The sequence below is a fragment of the Oncorhynchus masou genome, chromosome 19 (assembly GCF_036934945.1).
Source record: "Oncorhynchus masou masou isolate Uvic2021 chromosome 19, UVic_Omas_1.1, whole genome shotgun sequence".
Classification (NCBI taxonomy): domain Eukaryota; kingdom Metazoa; phylum Chordata; class Actinopteri; order Salmoniformes; family Salmonidae; genus Oncorhynchus; species Oncorhynchus masou.
The window spans coordinates 31,941,433-31,957,310 of record NC_088230.1 but is presented as its reverse complement, the minus strand read 5'-3'; the positions used below and the strand labels follow the sequence as shown (position 1 = coordinate 31,957,310).

Genomic DNA, 15,878 nt, shown 5'->3' with positions numbered 1-15,878 from the left:
AGCAGCTACTCTTCCTGGGGTTTATTATGGATCCCCATTAGTTCCTGCCAAAACAGCAGCTACTCTTCCTGGGGTTTATTATGGATCCCCATTAGTTCCTGCCAAAACAGTAGCTACTCTTCCTGGGGTTTATTATGGATCCCCATTAGTTCCTGCCAAGACAGCAGCTACTCTTCCTGGGGTTTATTATGGATCCCCATTAGTTCCTGCCAAAGCAGCAGCTACTCTTCCTGGGGTTTATTAAGGATCCCCATTAGTTCCTGCCAAGGCAGCAGCTACTCTTCCTGGGGTTTATTATGGATCCCCATTAGTTCCTGCCAAGACAGCAGCTACTCTTCCTGGGGTTTATTATGGATCCCCATTAGTTCCTGCCAAGACAGCAGCTACTCTTCCTGGGGTTTATTATGGATCCCCATTAGTTCCTGCCAAGACAGCAGCTACTCTTCCTGGGGTTTATTATGGATCCCCATTAGTTCCTGCCAAAACAGCAGCTACTCTTCCTGGGGTTTATTAAGGATCCCCATTAGTTCCTGCCACGGCAGCAGCTACTCTTCCTGGGGTTTATTATGGATCACTATTAGTTCCTGTCAAGGCAGCAGCTACTCTTCCTGGGGTTTATTATGGATCCCCATTAGTTCCTGCCAAAGCAGCAGCTACTCTTCCTGGGGTTTATTAAGGATCCCCATTAGTTCCTGCCAAGGCAGCAGCTACTCTTCCTGGGGTTTATTATGGATCCCCATTAGTTCCTGCCAAGACAGCAGCTACTCTTCCTGGGGTTTATTATGGATCCCCATTAGTTCCTGCCAAGACAGCAGCTACTCTTCCTGGTGTTTATTATGGATCCCCATTAGTTCCTGCCAAAGCAGCAGCTACTCTTCCTGGGGTTTATTAAGGATCCCCATTAGTTCCTGCCAAGGCAGCAGCTACTCTTCCTGGGGTTTATTATGGATCCCCATTAGTTCCTGCCAAGACAGCAGCTACTCTTCCTGGGGTTTATTATGGATCCCCATTAGTTCCTGCCAAAACAGCAGCTACTCTTCCTGGGGTTTATTAAGGATCCCCATTAGTTCCTGCCACGGCAGCAGCTACTCTTCCTGGGGTTTATTATGGATCACTATTAGTTCCTGCCAAGGCAGCAGCTACTCTTCCTGGGGTTTATTATGGATCCCCATTAGTTCCTGCCAAGACAGCAGCTACTCTTCCTGGGGTTTATTATGGATCCCCATTAGTTCCTGCCAAAGCAGCAGCTACTCTTCCTGGGGTTTATTAAGGATCCCCATTAGTTCCTGCCAAGGCAGCAGCTACTCTTCCTGGGGTTTATTATGGATCCCCATTAGTTCCTGCCAAGACAGCAGCTACTCTTCCTGGGGTTTATTATGGATCCCCATTAGTTCCTGCCAAGACAGCAGCTACTCTTCCTGGGGTTTATTATGGATCCCCATTAGTTCCTGCCAAGACAGCAGCTACTCTTCCTGGGGTTTATTATGGATCCCCATTAGTTCCTGCCAAGACAGCAGCTACTCTTCCTGGGGTTTATTATGGATCACTATTAGTTCCTGCCCAGGCAGCAGCTACTCTTCCTGAAGTCAAGCTAAATTAAGGCAGTTCATACTTTTAAAAACATTTATGTGTTGTGAATGCATTGTGTCTGCCCTCAGGCCCCTACTCCACCACATCTACAGTACTAAATCCATGTGTGTGCATAGTTCGTATGTTTGTGTTGCTTAAGTCCCTGCTGTTCCATAAGGTGTTTTTTTTAAATCAAATTTGAATGCTTGCATCAGTTAGATGTGGAATAGAGTTCCAGGTAGTACCGTGCACCGTCTATAGTCTAGTCGGGAATTGGGGACTGAGACCTCTTTTGGCATGTCTTGTGGGGTATGCATGGGTGTCCGAGCTGTGTGCCAGTTGTTTAGACAGACAGCTCGGTGCATTCAACATGTCAATCCCTCCTCAACTTTGAGCCAGGAGAGATTTACATTAATATCAACTTTCTGTGTACATGCAAGGACCGGCATTGCTGACCTGTTCTGAGCCAATTGCAATTTGTCCTTTTTGTGCCACCTGTCCAGGGGGTGTACATCAATCTGCCTCACTCTACAGAGATAGCTTTGTGAACCAGGGCCTACTTACAGCCTATAGGGAAAGAGGCTGGCTGGCATGTAAGACTACGAAGACCCAAATCCATGCTTCCTCAATTCAGGTCAAAGTGCAGGAAGGGAGCATCCAAGGTCACTCTCTCCAATGCGCTATGATTGGAATCAACGAGGGAGGAAGTAGGGAATTGACAACTAGTAACGTTCAGACACAGCCCCGTTGGGCCTGCGATACTTCCTACATTGTGTCTATGGTCATTAGAGTAAAATGACTTGGAAACACTCAGTACGTTTTAACACATACAAAACTGATTTCCATCGTGGTAATAATGCAATAGACAAAAATAACTGTTCAAACCTCAGCATTTGAGAACCATGTATTATTTAATAAAGTAAAAATAGAAAACTAAAAACAATGGAATAGCATGCAGTATTATCCCACATACATGGTGGTCATCAGGATGTTTGTGTAAAGTGACCACAGCACGGTCCGAGCCACACTGACCATGGCCCAGAGGGAGGGGCCAAGGAGTAACCAGAGCCCCATGATTGGTCCAATCTCACCTTGGTCCCGCCCATCACTGACTGGGTAGCAAAGCCAGCACGCTCTGATATCCCTTTAGGCCACCATAGAACCAGCAACATTCTTCCTGCATCAAGTAGCCAGGGTCGTGTTTTAGGGCACAAAACATTTTGCAGAGGAAACTGAAAATGAGTGTTTCTTCTTGGGCAAGTCCAGTCCGTCCACATTTCAGTCAGTTCTCTTCCGTTTGGTGCCGAATGAATATGACTCATGCTAAAAGCGAAGGCGACTCATTCAACAGCAGAGCTGAAAAACAGCTGCATCTGGACAAACCCCAGACCAGTACAGTTCTTAACACACAAGGAACAGGCACCAACACATTCAATATTACGTATACAGTGTGCCACAAATAACATACATCGTTCAGTATACATGGAGATCAGAACCCGAGTGTCCATAGCAGACAGTTGTATAAAAAAATACTGATATGATAGTAAATGTCTGTTCAGGGCTCGAGGGGGGGGGAGGTTTGGTTTTGGAATTGCATTTTTTAAGCCTTGTTGTGGCCATGGCGACATACGCAGCCCCCACATCACCTCCAGAAAATACGCAAAACAGGAAGAGGATGAATGGTGTGGGACCAGTTTCTTGTTCCTGTGATTGATAAGCCATATAGTCAGGGTCACTGTTCAGGCAGCCATGACAGGTGGAGCCATTAGGGGGCCTTGATCTTCTTGGGTCGAGGAGAGGCTCCGTTCTCAGCTTTGATTGCGCCGTTTTCATGGTGGCCAACTGGAGGAGGGCATTTACACATTAACAAACCTAAATACACTTGCTGTAATAGGTCTTCAACTCGTACTATTAAAGCACGTGTACACTCACTGGAGTCTCTCTTCAGCGGTCGGGGGGTTTGCTTGGCGGCGACCCTCTTCCTAGCGACCTGTTCATGTCTGAACTCTCGCCACCGCTTCAGCTGGAAACGGATAAACTTCCACAGGAGCCAGGACTGGGTCAGACTCACCAGCAACAACACAGGCATCCTAGAGAGAGGTTTGAGAGAGAGGGGGAGGGAGGGAAGAAGGAGGAGAGAGAAGGGAGGGAAGAAGGAGGAGAGAGAAGGGAGGGAGGGAGGGAAGAAGGAGGAGAGAGAAGGGAGGGAGGGAGGGAGGGAGGGAGGGAGGGAGGGAGGGAGGGAGGGAGGGAGGGAGGGAGGGAGGGAGGGAGAAGGAGGGGGGAGAAGAGAAGAGAAAGGAGAAGGGAAGGAGGAGGGAGGGGAGAAGGAGGAGGGAGGAGAGAAGGAGGAGGGAGAAGGGAGGGGAGTTGGAGGAGGGAGAAGGAGGAGGAGAGAAGGAGGGGAGTTGGAGGAGGAGAGAAGGAGGAGGAGAAGGGATGGGAGAAGGGGAGAGGAGAAGGGAGGGGAGAAGGGAGAGGGGAAGGAGGAGGGAGAAGGGAGGGGAGAAGAGAAGGGAGAAGGGAGAGAAGGAGGGGGAGAAGGGAGAGAAGGAGGGGGAGAAGGAGGAGGGAGAAGGGACGGGAGAAGGGAGAGACGGAGGAGGGAGGAGGAGAGAAGGAGAAGGAGGGGAGAAGGGAGGTTAGAAGGCAGAGGAGGAGGGAGAAGGGAGGGGAGAAGGAGGAGAGAAGGACAAGGAGGGGAAAAGGAGGAGGGAGAAGGGAAGGGAGAAGGAGGAGGGAGAAGAGAAGGGAGAAGAGAAGGGAGAAGAGGAGGGAGGGGAGGGAGAAGAGAAGGGAGAAGAGGAGGGAGGGGAGGGAGAAGAGAAGGGAGAAGGGAGAAGGAGGGGAGAAGGAAGGGAGGAGGGAGAAGGAAGGGAGGAGGGAGAAGGAAGGGAGGAGGGAGAAGGGAAGGGAGGGGAGAAGGGAAGGAGGGAGAAGGGAAGGGAGGGGAGGCGGGAGAAGGGAAGGGGGGGGGGGAGGGAGAAGGGAGGGAGGGGAGGAGGGAGAAGGAGCGGAGGGAGAAGGAGCGGAGGGAGAAGGAGCGGGGGAGAAGGAGGGAGGGAGGGGAGGAGAAGGAGGGAGGGAGGGAGGGGGGGAGAAGGAGGGAGGGGGGAGAAGGAGGGAGGGAGGGAGGGGGGGAGAAGGAGGGAGGGAGGGAGGGAGGGAGGGGGGGAGAAGGAGGGAGGGAGGGGGGGGGAGAAGGAGGGAGGGAGGGAGGGGGAGAGGGGGGGAGAGGGAGGGAGGGGGGAGAAGGAGGGAGGGAGGGGGGGAGAAGGAGGGAGGGAGGGAGGGAGGGAGGGAGGGAGGGAGGGAGGGAGAGGGAGGGAGGGAGGGAGGGAGGGGGAGAAGGAGGGAGGGGGGAGAAGGAGGGAGGGAGGGAGGGAGGGAGGGAGGGAGGGGGGGGAGAAGGAGGGAGGGAGGGGGAGAAGGAGGGAGGGAGGGGGAGAAGGAAGGAGGGAGGGAGGGGGGAGAAGGAAGGAGGGAGGGAGGGGGGAGAAGGAAGGAGGGAGGGAGGGGGGAGAAGGAAGGAGGGAGGGAGGGGGGAAGGGAGAAGGAGGAGGAAGGGAGAAGGAGGAGGAAGAGGGAGAGGAGAAGGAGTGTGTGAGAGTGCTTACACTTGCGTGTTATTTTATTATTTAACCAGGTAGGCCAGTTGAGAACAAGATCTCATTTACAACTGCAACCTGGCCAAGATAAAGCAGTGCGACAAAAACAACAGAGTTACACATGGGATAAACAAACTTAGTCAATAACACAATAGAAAACTCTATATACAGTGTGTACAAATGGCGTGAGGTGGTAAGGCAATAAATAGGCCATAGTAGCGAAGTAATTACAATTTTGCAAATTAACACTGGAGTGATAGATGTGCAGATGATGATGTGCAAGTAGAAATACTGGTGTCTGTAATTTGTGTACAATAGACATAGAAGCTACTAACAACCCTTACCGTATCAGCACAGTGTTGAAGTTTCCCATGTCCCAGTCCAGCCCCTGGTTTTCGGCGCGGGCCAACCCAAAACCCACAGCCAGGAACACAAGTGTGAGGGTCACCATCCGCGTGAACACAAAGTTCACGGCCCACAGGTCAAACCTGGAACACACATCAGTAAATAACAGAAGAAGTGGATTATGATTATTAGGATCACAAGGCAAGCAGTGCCATTAAAGGTAGAGTCAGCAATAAGACATCATCATAAGCAGCATGGGAGTCTATCTATACATACACATATATGTATCTATACACACACACTCACACTCACACTGGCCAAGAATGTTGAAATTGCAATGAGCCAATAGTGGGAGTCTTGGCACGTTGTTTTTCAGGAAGTCGCCCCAATATATCTGGTGATGTCATATTACAGAGTCTACTTTTAATGAAGTGCTGTTCATGTCACATTATAATATGAACAGCACTTCTATATGATATGTTGTTGTGCAGTTGGAAAGTAAAGTAAGAAGGTTATGACAAAGGTATGCAAGCCTCGTCTGAGCCAGAACGGCCCATTGGGCAGGAGCCCGCCTCCTGATTCTGTAGCGTGAGGCAGCTTGATGTATAAGTACACCTCCTGGACAGTCGATCACAGGGCCTTACCCCCAAGCTATCTCCTTAATAATGAGGTCCAAGATGAGCAGGATCAGGTCCCAGTTTAAGAGTCTTTTGTATGACTCAACCGGACCTTCCAACCGGAGGCCAGACACTCTAACCACAAGGACACAGAGTTGGAAATAGGAACTCACATCTTTTGGTGGCTCTCATCAGTGAAGTAGAATAATCTGGCGATGTGGAAGCCCAGTTCAGACAGGTACTGCAGACAGAGGAGTACCAGGCCCACAGGACTCAAACTGTGGGAGAAGAGGGAGGGACATGGAGGGGAGTATTAGGATTATATGGGTGCTTAGATATGCTTGTGTATATGTGCTCATGCACTTTAATATGTATTTGTGCTAATACTAGGTACTTATCTATGTTTATATAGGTGCTTCTAGTAGTGCTTCTATTAGGTGCTTACTTGAGGAGGTATGCTGCAGAGATGTGCAGCAGGTAGAGACAGATGTACTGCAGCTGGCGAGGGATCTCCTCCTAAGGAACAACAACAACGAGCAGTCACACCAAGAACTTCTGGTTGTCTGTCAACAGGAATGGAACCACTCAGAAAGACGGCATGTGGGTGCAAACTAATATAGGGAATAGTTCACCCGAATGGCACGTTTCTATATTATTTTATATTTACCTTGAAAGTAAAGGAGTCTATGGACAATGAGATGAATTGCAGCTTTCAATGTCAGGAAAGTAACATGTTATTGTGATTAGGGGTAAACAATTTTTACATTGAATATAATCTGACAGAATTCCTTAGTCTATTGGCTGATTTAATGAAGATTTCCTTTCAGCTAATTGTTTTCGCACAACACACACACACACAGACAGAGAGATATCAGCCCCCTGTTTCCCACAGCCTCAGCACTGACCTTGCGTACTTTCTGGAAGTAGAGCTCAGGTAGGGCGTGAAGCCAGTAGGCCAGCTGAGTGAGGTAAAAGAACTTCACCTGAAACCTGCAACATAGAGAGAGCAGTTGTTCAAGGATACGGCACACAGCAGGGGAACTACCGAGTGATTTATTGAAACCCTGGATTGCTGATGCTATGCATTTGTCATTGAGAGGCTTTGAAGCCACCGGCAATCCCCAGTAGGATCAGTCTTCCATGGAAATGAATGGAATTCTACACTGTTTCAATTAAATGTTTCAAGAACAAAATTACATGTATTTAAGTATGTTGTAGTGGCGACAGTAACATTAGTCATCTCAAAATTATACTTTAAGGTAAATGTTTTTATTAGTTTTAATTTTTAACTTGTTTAGCTGACATAATATAAAGTATGCATTAAAGTGTCTAATATAATACATGTGGCTAAATCCAATGTAGACATTAATGCATTTCTCTATATTCCAAAACAATTAAAATGGAGGAGTTCCAAGATGGAAGCAAGGTGGCTTCAACACAGCCCATCATTAAATAGCACACCCAACTACCTCATCCCCATATAGTTTTTTTTGTTTTGCTCTTTTGCACCCCAATTTCTCTACTTGCACATCTTCTGCATCTATTCACTCCAGAGTTAATGCTAAATTGTAATTATTTCACCACTATGGCCTATTTATTGTCTTACCTCCCTAAACTTACTACATTTGCACACACTGTACATAGATTTTTCTATTGTATTATTGACTGTACGTTTGTTTATTCCATGTGTAACTCTGTTGTTTTTGTCGCACTGCTTTGCTTTATCTTGGCCAGGTCGCAGTTGTAAATGAGAACTTGTTCTCAACTGGCCTACCTGGTTAAATAAATAAAAAAAACACAGCGTCCCCTATCAGTCATCTATTGTGTGTGTATATATATATATATATATATATTAATATACATATATATTAATATACATATATATACATATATATTACATATACTATATATATATATAGTGCATGAGGAAAATATTCAGACCCCTTGACTTTTCTTTTTCCACATTCTTACATTAGACTTATTCTAAAATAAATAAAATAGTCCCCCCCCCCCAATCAATCCACACACAATAGCCCATAATGCCAAAGCAAAAACAGGTTTAGACATTTGTGCAAATGTATTAAATTAAACTGAAATATCACATTTACATAAGTATTCAGACCCTTTACTCAGTACTTTATTGAAGCACCTGGAGTCTTCTTGGGTAGGACACTACAAGCTTGGCACACCTGTATTTGGTGAGTTTCTCCCATTATTTTCTGAAGATCCTCTCAGCTCTGTCATGTTGGATGGAGAGCATTGATACACAGCTATTTTCAGGTCTCTCCAGAGATGTTCGATCAGATTCAAGTCGGGCTCTGGCTAGGCCACTCAAGGACATTCAGAGACTTGTCCTGAAACCACTTCTGCGCTGTCTTAGCTGTGTGCTTAGCATCTTTATCCTGAGCAGGTTTTCATCAAGGATCGCTCTATACTTTGCTCCGTTCATATTTCCCTCGATCCAGACTAGCCTCCCAGTCCCTGCCACTGAAAAACATCCCCACAGTATGATGCTGCCACCACCATGCTTCACTGTAGGGATGCCTCCAGATGTTCTGTACAGCACTTTGAGATATCAGCTGATGTACGAAGGGCTATATAAATACATTTGATTTGATGTGAGGCTTTGCATTCTTGCCAAATATTTCAATCTTGATTTCAGCAGAGAATCTTGTTTCTCATGGTCTGGAGATTCTTTAGGTGCATTTTGGCAGGCTGTCGTGATTTTTACTGAGGTGTGGCTTCCATCTGGCCACTCTACCATAAAGGCCTGATTGGTGGAGTGCTGCAGAGATGGTTGACATTCTGGAAGGTTCTTCCATCTCCACAGAGGAACTCTGGAGCTCTGTCAGAGTGACCATCGGGTTCTTGGTCACCTCCCTGACCAAGGTCCTTCTGCCCCAATTGCTCAGTTTTGCTGGGCGGCCAGCTCCAGGAAGAGTCTTGGTGGTTCCAAACTTCTTCCATTTAAGAATGATGGAGGCCACTGTTCTTGGGGACCTTCAATACTGGAGAAATGTTTATGTCCTTCCCCAGATCTGTGCCTCGACACAATCCTGTCTCGGAGGACTACGGACAATTCCTTCGACCTCACGGCTTGGTTATTGCTCTCACATGCACCGTCACCTGCGGGTCCTTATGTAAACACGTGTGTGCCTTTCCAAATCATGTCAAATCAATTGAATTTACCACAGGTAAATTTCAATCAAGTTGTAGAAACATCAAGGATGATCAATGGAAACAGGATGCACCTGAGCTCAATTTCAAGTTTCATAGCAAAGGGTTGGAATAATTATGTAAATAAGGGACCAGTTTTTTTATTGTTAATAAATTTGCAAAAAATCTAAACCTGTTAGCCCTTTGTCATTATGGGGTAGAGTGTAGGTGTAGATTGATGAGGATTTTTTATTTAATCCATTTTTGAATATGTGTGTAATGTAACAAAATGTGGATAAGTCAAGGGGTCTGAATACTTTGAGGCACTGTATGTATGTATGTAATGTATGTAATGCATGCATGCATGCACGTACGTACAGTGGGGCAAAGAAGTATTTAGTCAGCCACCAATTGTGCAAGTTCTCCCACTTAAAAAGATGAGAAGCCTGTAATTTTCATCATAGGTACACTTCAACTATGACAGACAAAAATAAAACATTAAAAAAAATCAAAAACATTGTAGGATTTTTAATGAATTTATTTGCAAATTATGGTGGAAAATAAGTATTTCGTCACCTACAAACAAGCTATATTTCTGGCTCTCACAGACCTGTAACTTCTTTAAGAGGCTCCTCTGTCCTCCACTCGTTACCTGTATTAATGGCACCTGTTTGAACTTGTTATCAGTATAAAAGACACCTGTCCACAACCTCAAACAGTCACACTCCAAACTCCACTATGGCCAAGACCAAAGAGCTGTCAAAGGACACCAGAAACAAAATTGTAGACCTGCACCAGGCTGGGAAGACTGAATCTGCAATAAGTAAGCAGATTGGTTTGAAGAATTTAACTGTGGGAGCAATTATTAGGAAATGGAAGACATACAAGACCACTGATAATCTCCCTCGATCTGGGGCTCCACGCAAGATCTCACCCCGTGGGTCAAAATGATCACAAGAATGGTGAGCAAAAATCCCAGAACCACACAGGGGGACCTAGTGAATGACCTGCAGAGAGCTGGGACCAAAGTAACAAAGCCTACCATCAGTAACACACTACGCCGCCAGGGACTCAAATCCTTCAGTGCCAGACGTGTCCCCCTGCTTAAGCCAGTACCTGTCCAGGCGCATCTGATTTTTGCTAGAGAGCATTTGGATGATCCAGAAGAAGATTGGGAGAATGTCATATGGTCAAATGAAATCAAAATATAACTTTTTGGTAAAAACTGAACTCGTCGTGTTTGGAGGACAAAGAATGCTGAGTTGCATCCAAAGAACACCATACCTACTGTGAAGCATGGGGGTAGAAACATCATGCTTTGGGGCTGTTTTTCTGCAAAGTGTAAAGGAAAGAATGAATGGGGCCATGTATCGTGCGATTTTGAGTGAAAACCTCCATCAGCAAGGGCATTGAAGATGAAACGTGGCTGGGTCTTTCAGCATGACAATGATCCCAAACGCCCGGGCAACGAAGGAGTGGCTTCGTAAGAAGCATTTCAAGGTCCTGGAGTGGCCTAGCCAGCATCCAGATCTCAACCCCATTAAAAATCTTTGGAGGGAGTTGAAAGTCAGTGTTGCCCAGCAACAGCCCCAAAACGTCACTGCTCTAGAGGAGATCTGCATGGAGGAATGGGCCAAAATACCAGCAACAGTGTGTGAAAACCTTGAAGACTTACCGAAAATTTTGGCCTCTGTTATATTCCCTTTGTTGGCAATGACAAAGTATTGAGATAAACTTGTGTTATTGACCAATTACTTATTTTCCACCATAATTGGCAAATTAATTAATTAAAAATCCTACAATGTGATTTTCTGGATTTTTTTTTTCTCATTTTGTCTGTCATAGTTGAAGTGTACCTATGATGAAAATTACAGGCCTCATCTTTTTAAGTGGGAGAACTTGCACAATTGGTGGCTGACAAAATACTTTTTTGCCCCACTGTGTGTGTGTGTGTGTGTGTGTGTGTGTGTGTGTGTGTATATATATATATAACTGGAACTACCACTACAGGTCTGGTTAAGATTAGTCTGCTATTCCATTTCAGATGCAGACCCTGTTTAGTCATCATACCGGAGGTAGACATGTGGGTAGTTCTCCCAAAGGGTGCTTGGGTGAAACGCGTATCCTTCCTGCAAAGGGAAAAGGGAGACAGTGGAATTGTTCATGAAGTGTTGACCAAACACTACACATTGATGTGTTGCTGCATATGTGTTTGTGTGCATTTCTTACTGTTATAAGTATGTAGAAACTCCACACGCTGGACACCAGGTGAAACACACACAGCTGGCCTGACTCACTGAACTTGGTGTTCTTGCTTTTTGAGAGATGGAGGCGCCTATTCACTTTCTAACAACAACAAGTCATTATGATACAAAATGAAGTGTACAACAATAAAATGACCTACAAACAGGATGGCTATTTTTAGCCACTCGGAAGCCCTTATGAGGGGTGTACTACAAAGCAGGATCAATGGGTTAGCCAGCTAACTTTGATAACAGAAATAACTACTGATTTTATGGTTCATTAAAAAGAAAAGCTGAACCTCGATGTCTTTTCATTTGTTAAATAAATTAGAGTTATATCAGAAAATGTTGACAAGTTTGCTGGCTAACTCCATATCCTGCTTTGTAGTACACCCCTCTGAGCAGAGACATGCTGTTCTAGCGTTAAGCCATCGTAAAACACACTTGATTATGGAGCTAGAGAGGAAAATAATAACAATCCCATTAGATCAACCATTTTTATTACAATCTCATTCCTGTTACCTGGGTCCCAGATCTGTTTGTGCTGTCTTGCCAACTCTTATGGTCATGGTCATGCTAAACTTAGGAGTTAGGAAGATAGCCCAAACAGATTTGGGATCAGGGTCCATATCCACAAAGCATCTTAGAGTAGGAGTGCTGATCTAGGATCAGTTTAGCCTTTTAGAATTTTTGCCATAATGAATATAATGGTATAGATCCTAGATCAGCACTCCTACTCTGAAATGCTTTGTGGATATGAGCACAGGCTACATTCCTGTGTCCTGCAAGTTATCTAGGAGAGCAGACAGAAGGATAACTCAGTTTGACCTTGTGACCTCCTGAGGAGTCTGTCTGGAGTAGGCCCATTGACGCTGATCTAAGGTCAGTTTCGCATGTCCACTTCAAATGGTTCATGTAATGATTGACAGATCCTACATCTGTGCTTAAAAGGGTGCTCTTCTACTCAGACCTGAATCTCCATTTCACCACTTGTGTTTCCCTACCATTGTATCAATAAGTCGGGCCACCCCGACTCGCCCCATTGACTCCAGCCTGTAATAGTTCAGCATATATTGGTTTCAATTGACAGACAGTTAAGATGCCAGAGTGCCTTGGCTGTTTCTTTGGGAACCTTTGCACCCTACTTAGAAAAAATAATCTAGGGGATGCAAAAACACTAATACCCAAAATACAGTGGGTCTTGGTAGTACTTACATCCAGGACGTACTCCTGCACCACGGCGTGGAGGATGATGGTGATGAAGAAATAGAAGAGGATGGTGGTACAGTCTTGCCAGCCGTACTGGTACAACGTCACCTCTCCCTCTGGACAGACGGACCGAAGGACGAACAGACAGACAGAAAGACCAGACAGACCAGACAGACAGACCAGACAGACCGACAGACAGGAAGACCAGACAGACAGGCCAGGAAGACCAGACAGGCAGGCCAGACAGGAAGATCGACGGACAGACGGACAGACAGGAAGACCGACAGGAGGACAGAAGAATGGACAGACAAGACAGGATGACCGATAGATAGGATGGACAGGAAGACAGACAGGAGGGCAGACAGGAGAACGGACGGACAGACAAGCAGGACAGACAGACAGGAGGGCAGACAGGAGGGCGGACGGACAGACGGAAGGGAAGACAAAAAATGGAGAACAGGGAGGCATAATGAATAACAAGGGACACTGGTCATACACACAAACGTAGGCTACAGCTAGGAATGCGTTGATGTCTACAGGTATTCTCAGAGCAACTTATTATCTGTTGCTCTTTCAGACTCAAAAGGAAGAAAACTAGAATACAAATCAGGCCTAGATCAAATTCACATTGTGGAGTGGGTAACAGATGCTCTCGCTTTAATAGCGGGGTGCTCGGCCATATATGACAACGACTTCCAATTAAATCCCAAGTTCAAGGATCATTGGGAAACTCCAAAGTTTTTATTTTTTTAAAGGACTAAAAGACGTCGCCTCATTTCACAATTTTGTACCAAAAAATGTGCCACTGAGCAAATATACAGTAGGTCTAGATCATTTTAGTCCATAGTATGTCTTCATCCTAAATGGCACCATATTCCCTACATAGAGCACTACTTTTGACGACAGCCCTATTAGCCCTGGTCAAAAGAAATGCACTATATTGGGAATAGGGTGCCATTTGGGACGCATAGCTAATGTGGGTGTAGTGCAGCATGGGGGTTGTGAGTGTAGTGCAGCATGGGGGTTGTGGGTGTAGTGCAGCATGGGGGTTGTGGGTGTAGTGCAGCATGGGGGTTGTGAGTGTAGTGCAGCATGGGGGTTGTGGGTGTAGTGCAGCATGGGGGTTGTGGGTGTAGTGCAGCATGGGGGTTGTGGGTGTAGTGCAGCATGGGGGTTGTGGGTGTAGTGCAGCATGGGGGTTGTGGGTGTAGTGCAGCATGGGGGTTGTGGGTGTAGTGCAGCATGGGGGTTGTGGGTGTAGTGCAGCATGGGGGTTGTGGGTGTAGTGCAGCATGGGGGTTGTGGGTGTAGTGCAGCATGGGGGTTGTGGGTGTAGTGCAGCATATGGGTTGTGGCACAAACCTGGTGATGGTGTGCTGATGTTGTACTGAGGTTGAATAAACAATATGGCAGTCTTTGCTGTTGCCTAGAAAAGAGAACCATAATCACATTTAGGTTATATCTATCCTGTCTGACTACCGTCTTGACACTGCCAAGTGACGTGCCTATGCATGACCTCCTCTATAATGCAATCAAGTACAGACAGTCTGGTAATGGACGTGTTTGTGTGTGTGTCTCTATCCTCAAACTAGCTCGGACTCCAGTACACAAATCAGGGGAAATCCAGAACGTCAAACATCTCAAGATGGCATTCATGCAGGAACCAATGGGATGCTTGGGGGGGGGGGGGGTACTGCAGATGCAGGAATGCCCTGAATTCAAGGCTGCAATCACACTATTGGAATGCCGAGGTATGACTGTGCTGTAGAAAGAGAAAAAAAGCATGTAGGCTCGGCATGACACGGCTTGCATTGACGAAGGGCTGACGCTACTTCACAGTAGACTAAACTCTAGACTGGAGTGCACTAACAAGTTGCCGACATTCCATGTGCACGGGGGCTACTGGTGCATTGTCAAAACTAATGCCCACCGAGTTCATGAGAGAGGATCTCGTTTACGTGGCTATGGAGAGTAAAATGTTCACACATAGTCTATAGGAACAGAGGCAATAGCTCGCTGAAGGGAAAGTAAATTCCGGATTAACTCCTAAAGAGCATAGGCTAAAAAAACAATACATCGCAGCAATGAAAATTACTTTGCCAAACAAACCATACTGTTATTTTAACGGATTAGACTACGGCAAGTGTTTCTGTGCCAATTCATCATCCAATGACGACCATTTCTGGTCGAACCATTCAAGTATCTAATCACGAAGTCAAAAGGGGTACAATTTTAGGCCTACATTTGTCCTTTAATTAAAATGACAGCTCGGGCGCAAATAGATAAATGGAACACAATTGGTAACAAGAGCATAGGAAAGTGAGCCAGTCTACTCTTTCATTGCAAAATAGCATCGCTCAAAGATGGAGACGTGGCAGTTAACAGCGGACTAACGTTACCGGAGTCGAAAAGCTTTGGCACCGGGCTGGTATAAAACATGTATGGTCATTAGATGTGCCTTGAATGAGCTTTTCGTAGATGTCAAACACACCGAACGAGTTCATTAGTTGAACATCAATGCAAAATGAAAAAGGTACCACATTGTCAGTTTTGAATTGTTTTTACAAAGTGACAACACTTTAAAATGGGTTAATCATATGCAAAAAATGCTTACATTTGAAATTGAATTTGTCCCGTTTTAGCTGACAAAAACGTAGATGAAATAGCCTACAGACTGATGTTGAGATGAAGGAAATGATGGTGTAAAGATGTACTGTCTTTCGCTTCAACTTGAACACAAACGATAAATACATTCTGCTAAACTGTTACTTTGTAACCCTAGGTAGACAACTGTTGCATTGTAACAAAAACTGCAACAATGTATTCGCCCAAAAAATTGAAATCAGAATTAATCTCACCTCAAACATCAATCCAATGAGAATAAAAATGACCAAACTAAAGACGATATCGGCATGATTTTGTATTAAGAATTCCTGGCTGAAGAAGGGATAACTCTTGTTTCTCCTCCGGAATGCCATTTCAGCAGAATTACTTTTTCCCCAAAAATGTTCTGCCTTGCGAAGTTCAGAAGTTAACTGTTTCCCCACTCTGCGCATGTGCACATTCTTAAAAGGGGAGGTTTTTGAAATTCCTCATTAAAGGCAAGGCGAAGTGAAATTCCTTCAGAATTC

The 15,878-nt window shown here is 45.6% G+C and overlaps 1 protein-coding gene across 1 annotated transcript; it reads right to left on the bottom strand.

Annotated features, from left to right (window-relative positions):
* Window positions 1–2,461: 2,461 nt before the first annotated feature.
* LOC135506181 (translocating chain-associated membrane protein 2-like) lies at window positions 2,462–15,852 on the bottom strand. The gene is made up of 11 exons (XM_064925664.1): window positions 15,606–15,852; window positions 14,110–14,173; window positions 12,754–12,863; window positions 11,525–11,641; window positions 11,366–11,424; window positions 7,045–7,129; window positions 6,585–6,655; window positions 6,313–6,417; window positions 5,522–5,665; window positions 3,502–3,659; window positions 2,462–3,411 (listed from the first exon to the last, which is right to left on the bottom strand). Exons 1-11 carry the CDS (start codon window positions 15,801–15,803, stop codon window positions 3,335–3,337), a joined length of 1,188 nt encoding a protein of 395 aa, XP_064781736.1. The 5' UTR covers window positions 15,804–15,852; the 3' UTR covers window positions 2,462–3,334.
* Window positions 15,853–15,878: the final 26 nt, after the last annotated feature.

Coding starts and splice junctions, on each gene's coding strand:
- LOC135506181 (XM_064925664.1), bottom strand. CDS start 15,803: ATGCGCAGAGTGGGGAAACAGTTAACTTCTGAACTTCGCAAGGCAGAA. Junction 14,174..15,605: donor TCATTGGATTGATGTTTGAG/GTGAGATTAATT, acceptor TCTCTTTTCTAG/GCAACAGCAAAGACTGCCAT. Junction 12,864..14,109: donor CATCAGCACACCATCACCAG/GTTTGTGCCACA, acceptor CCGTCTGTCCAG/AGGGAGAGGTGACGTTGTAC.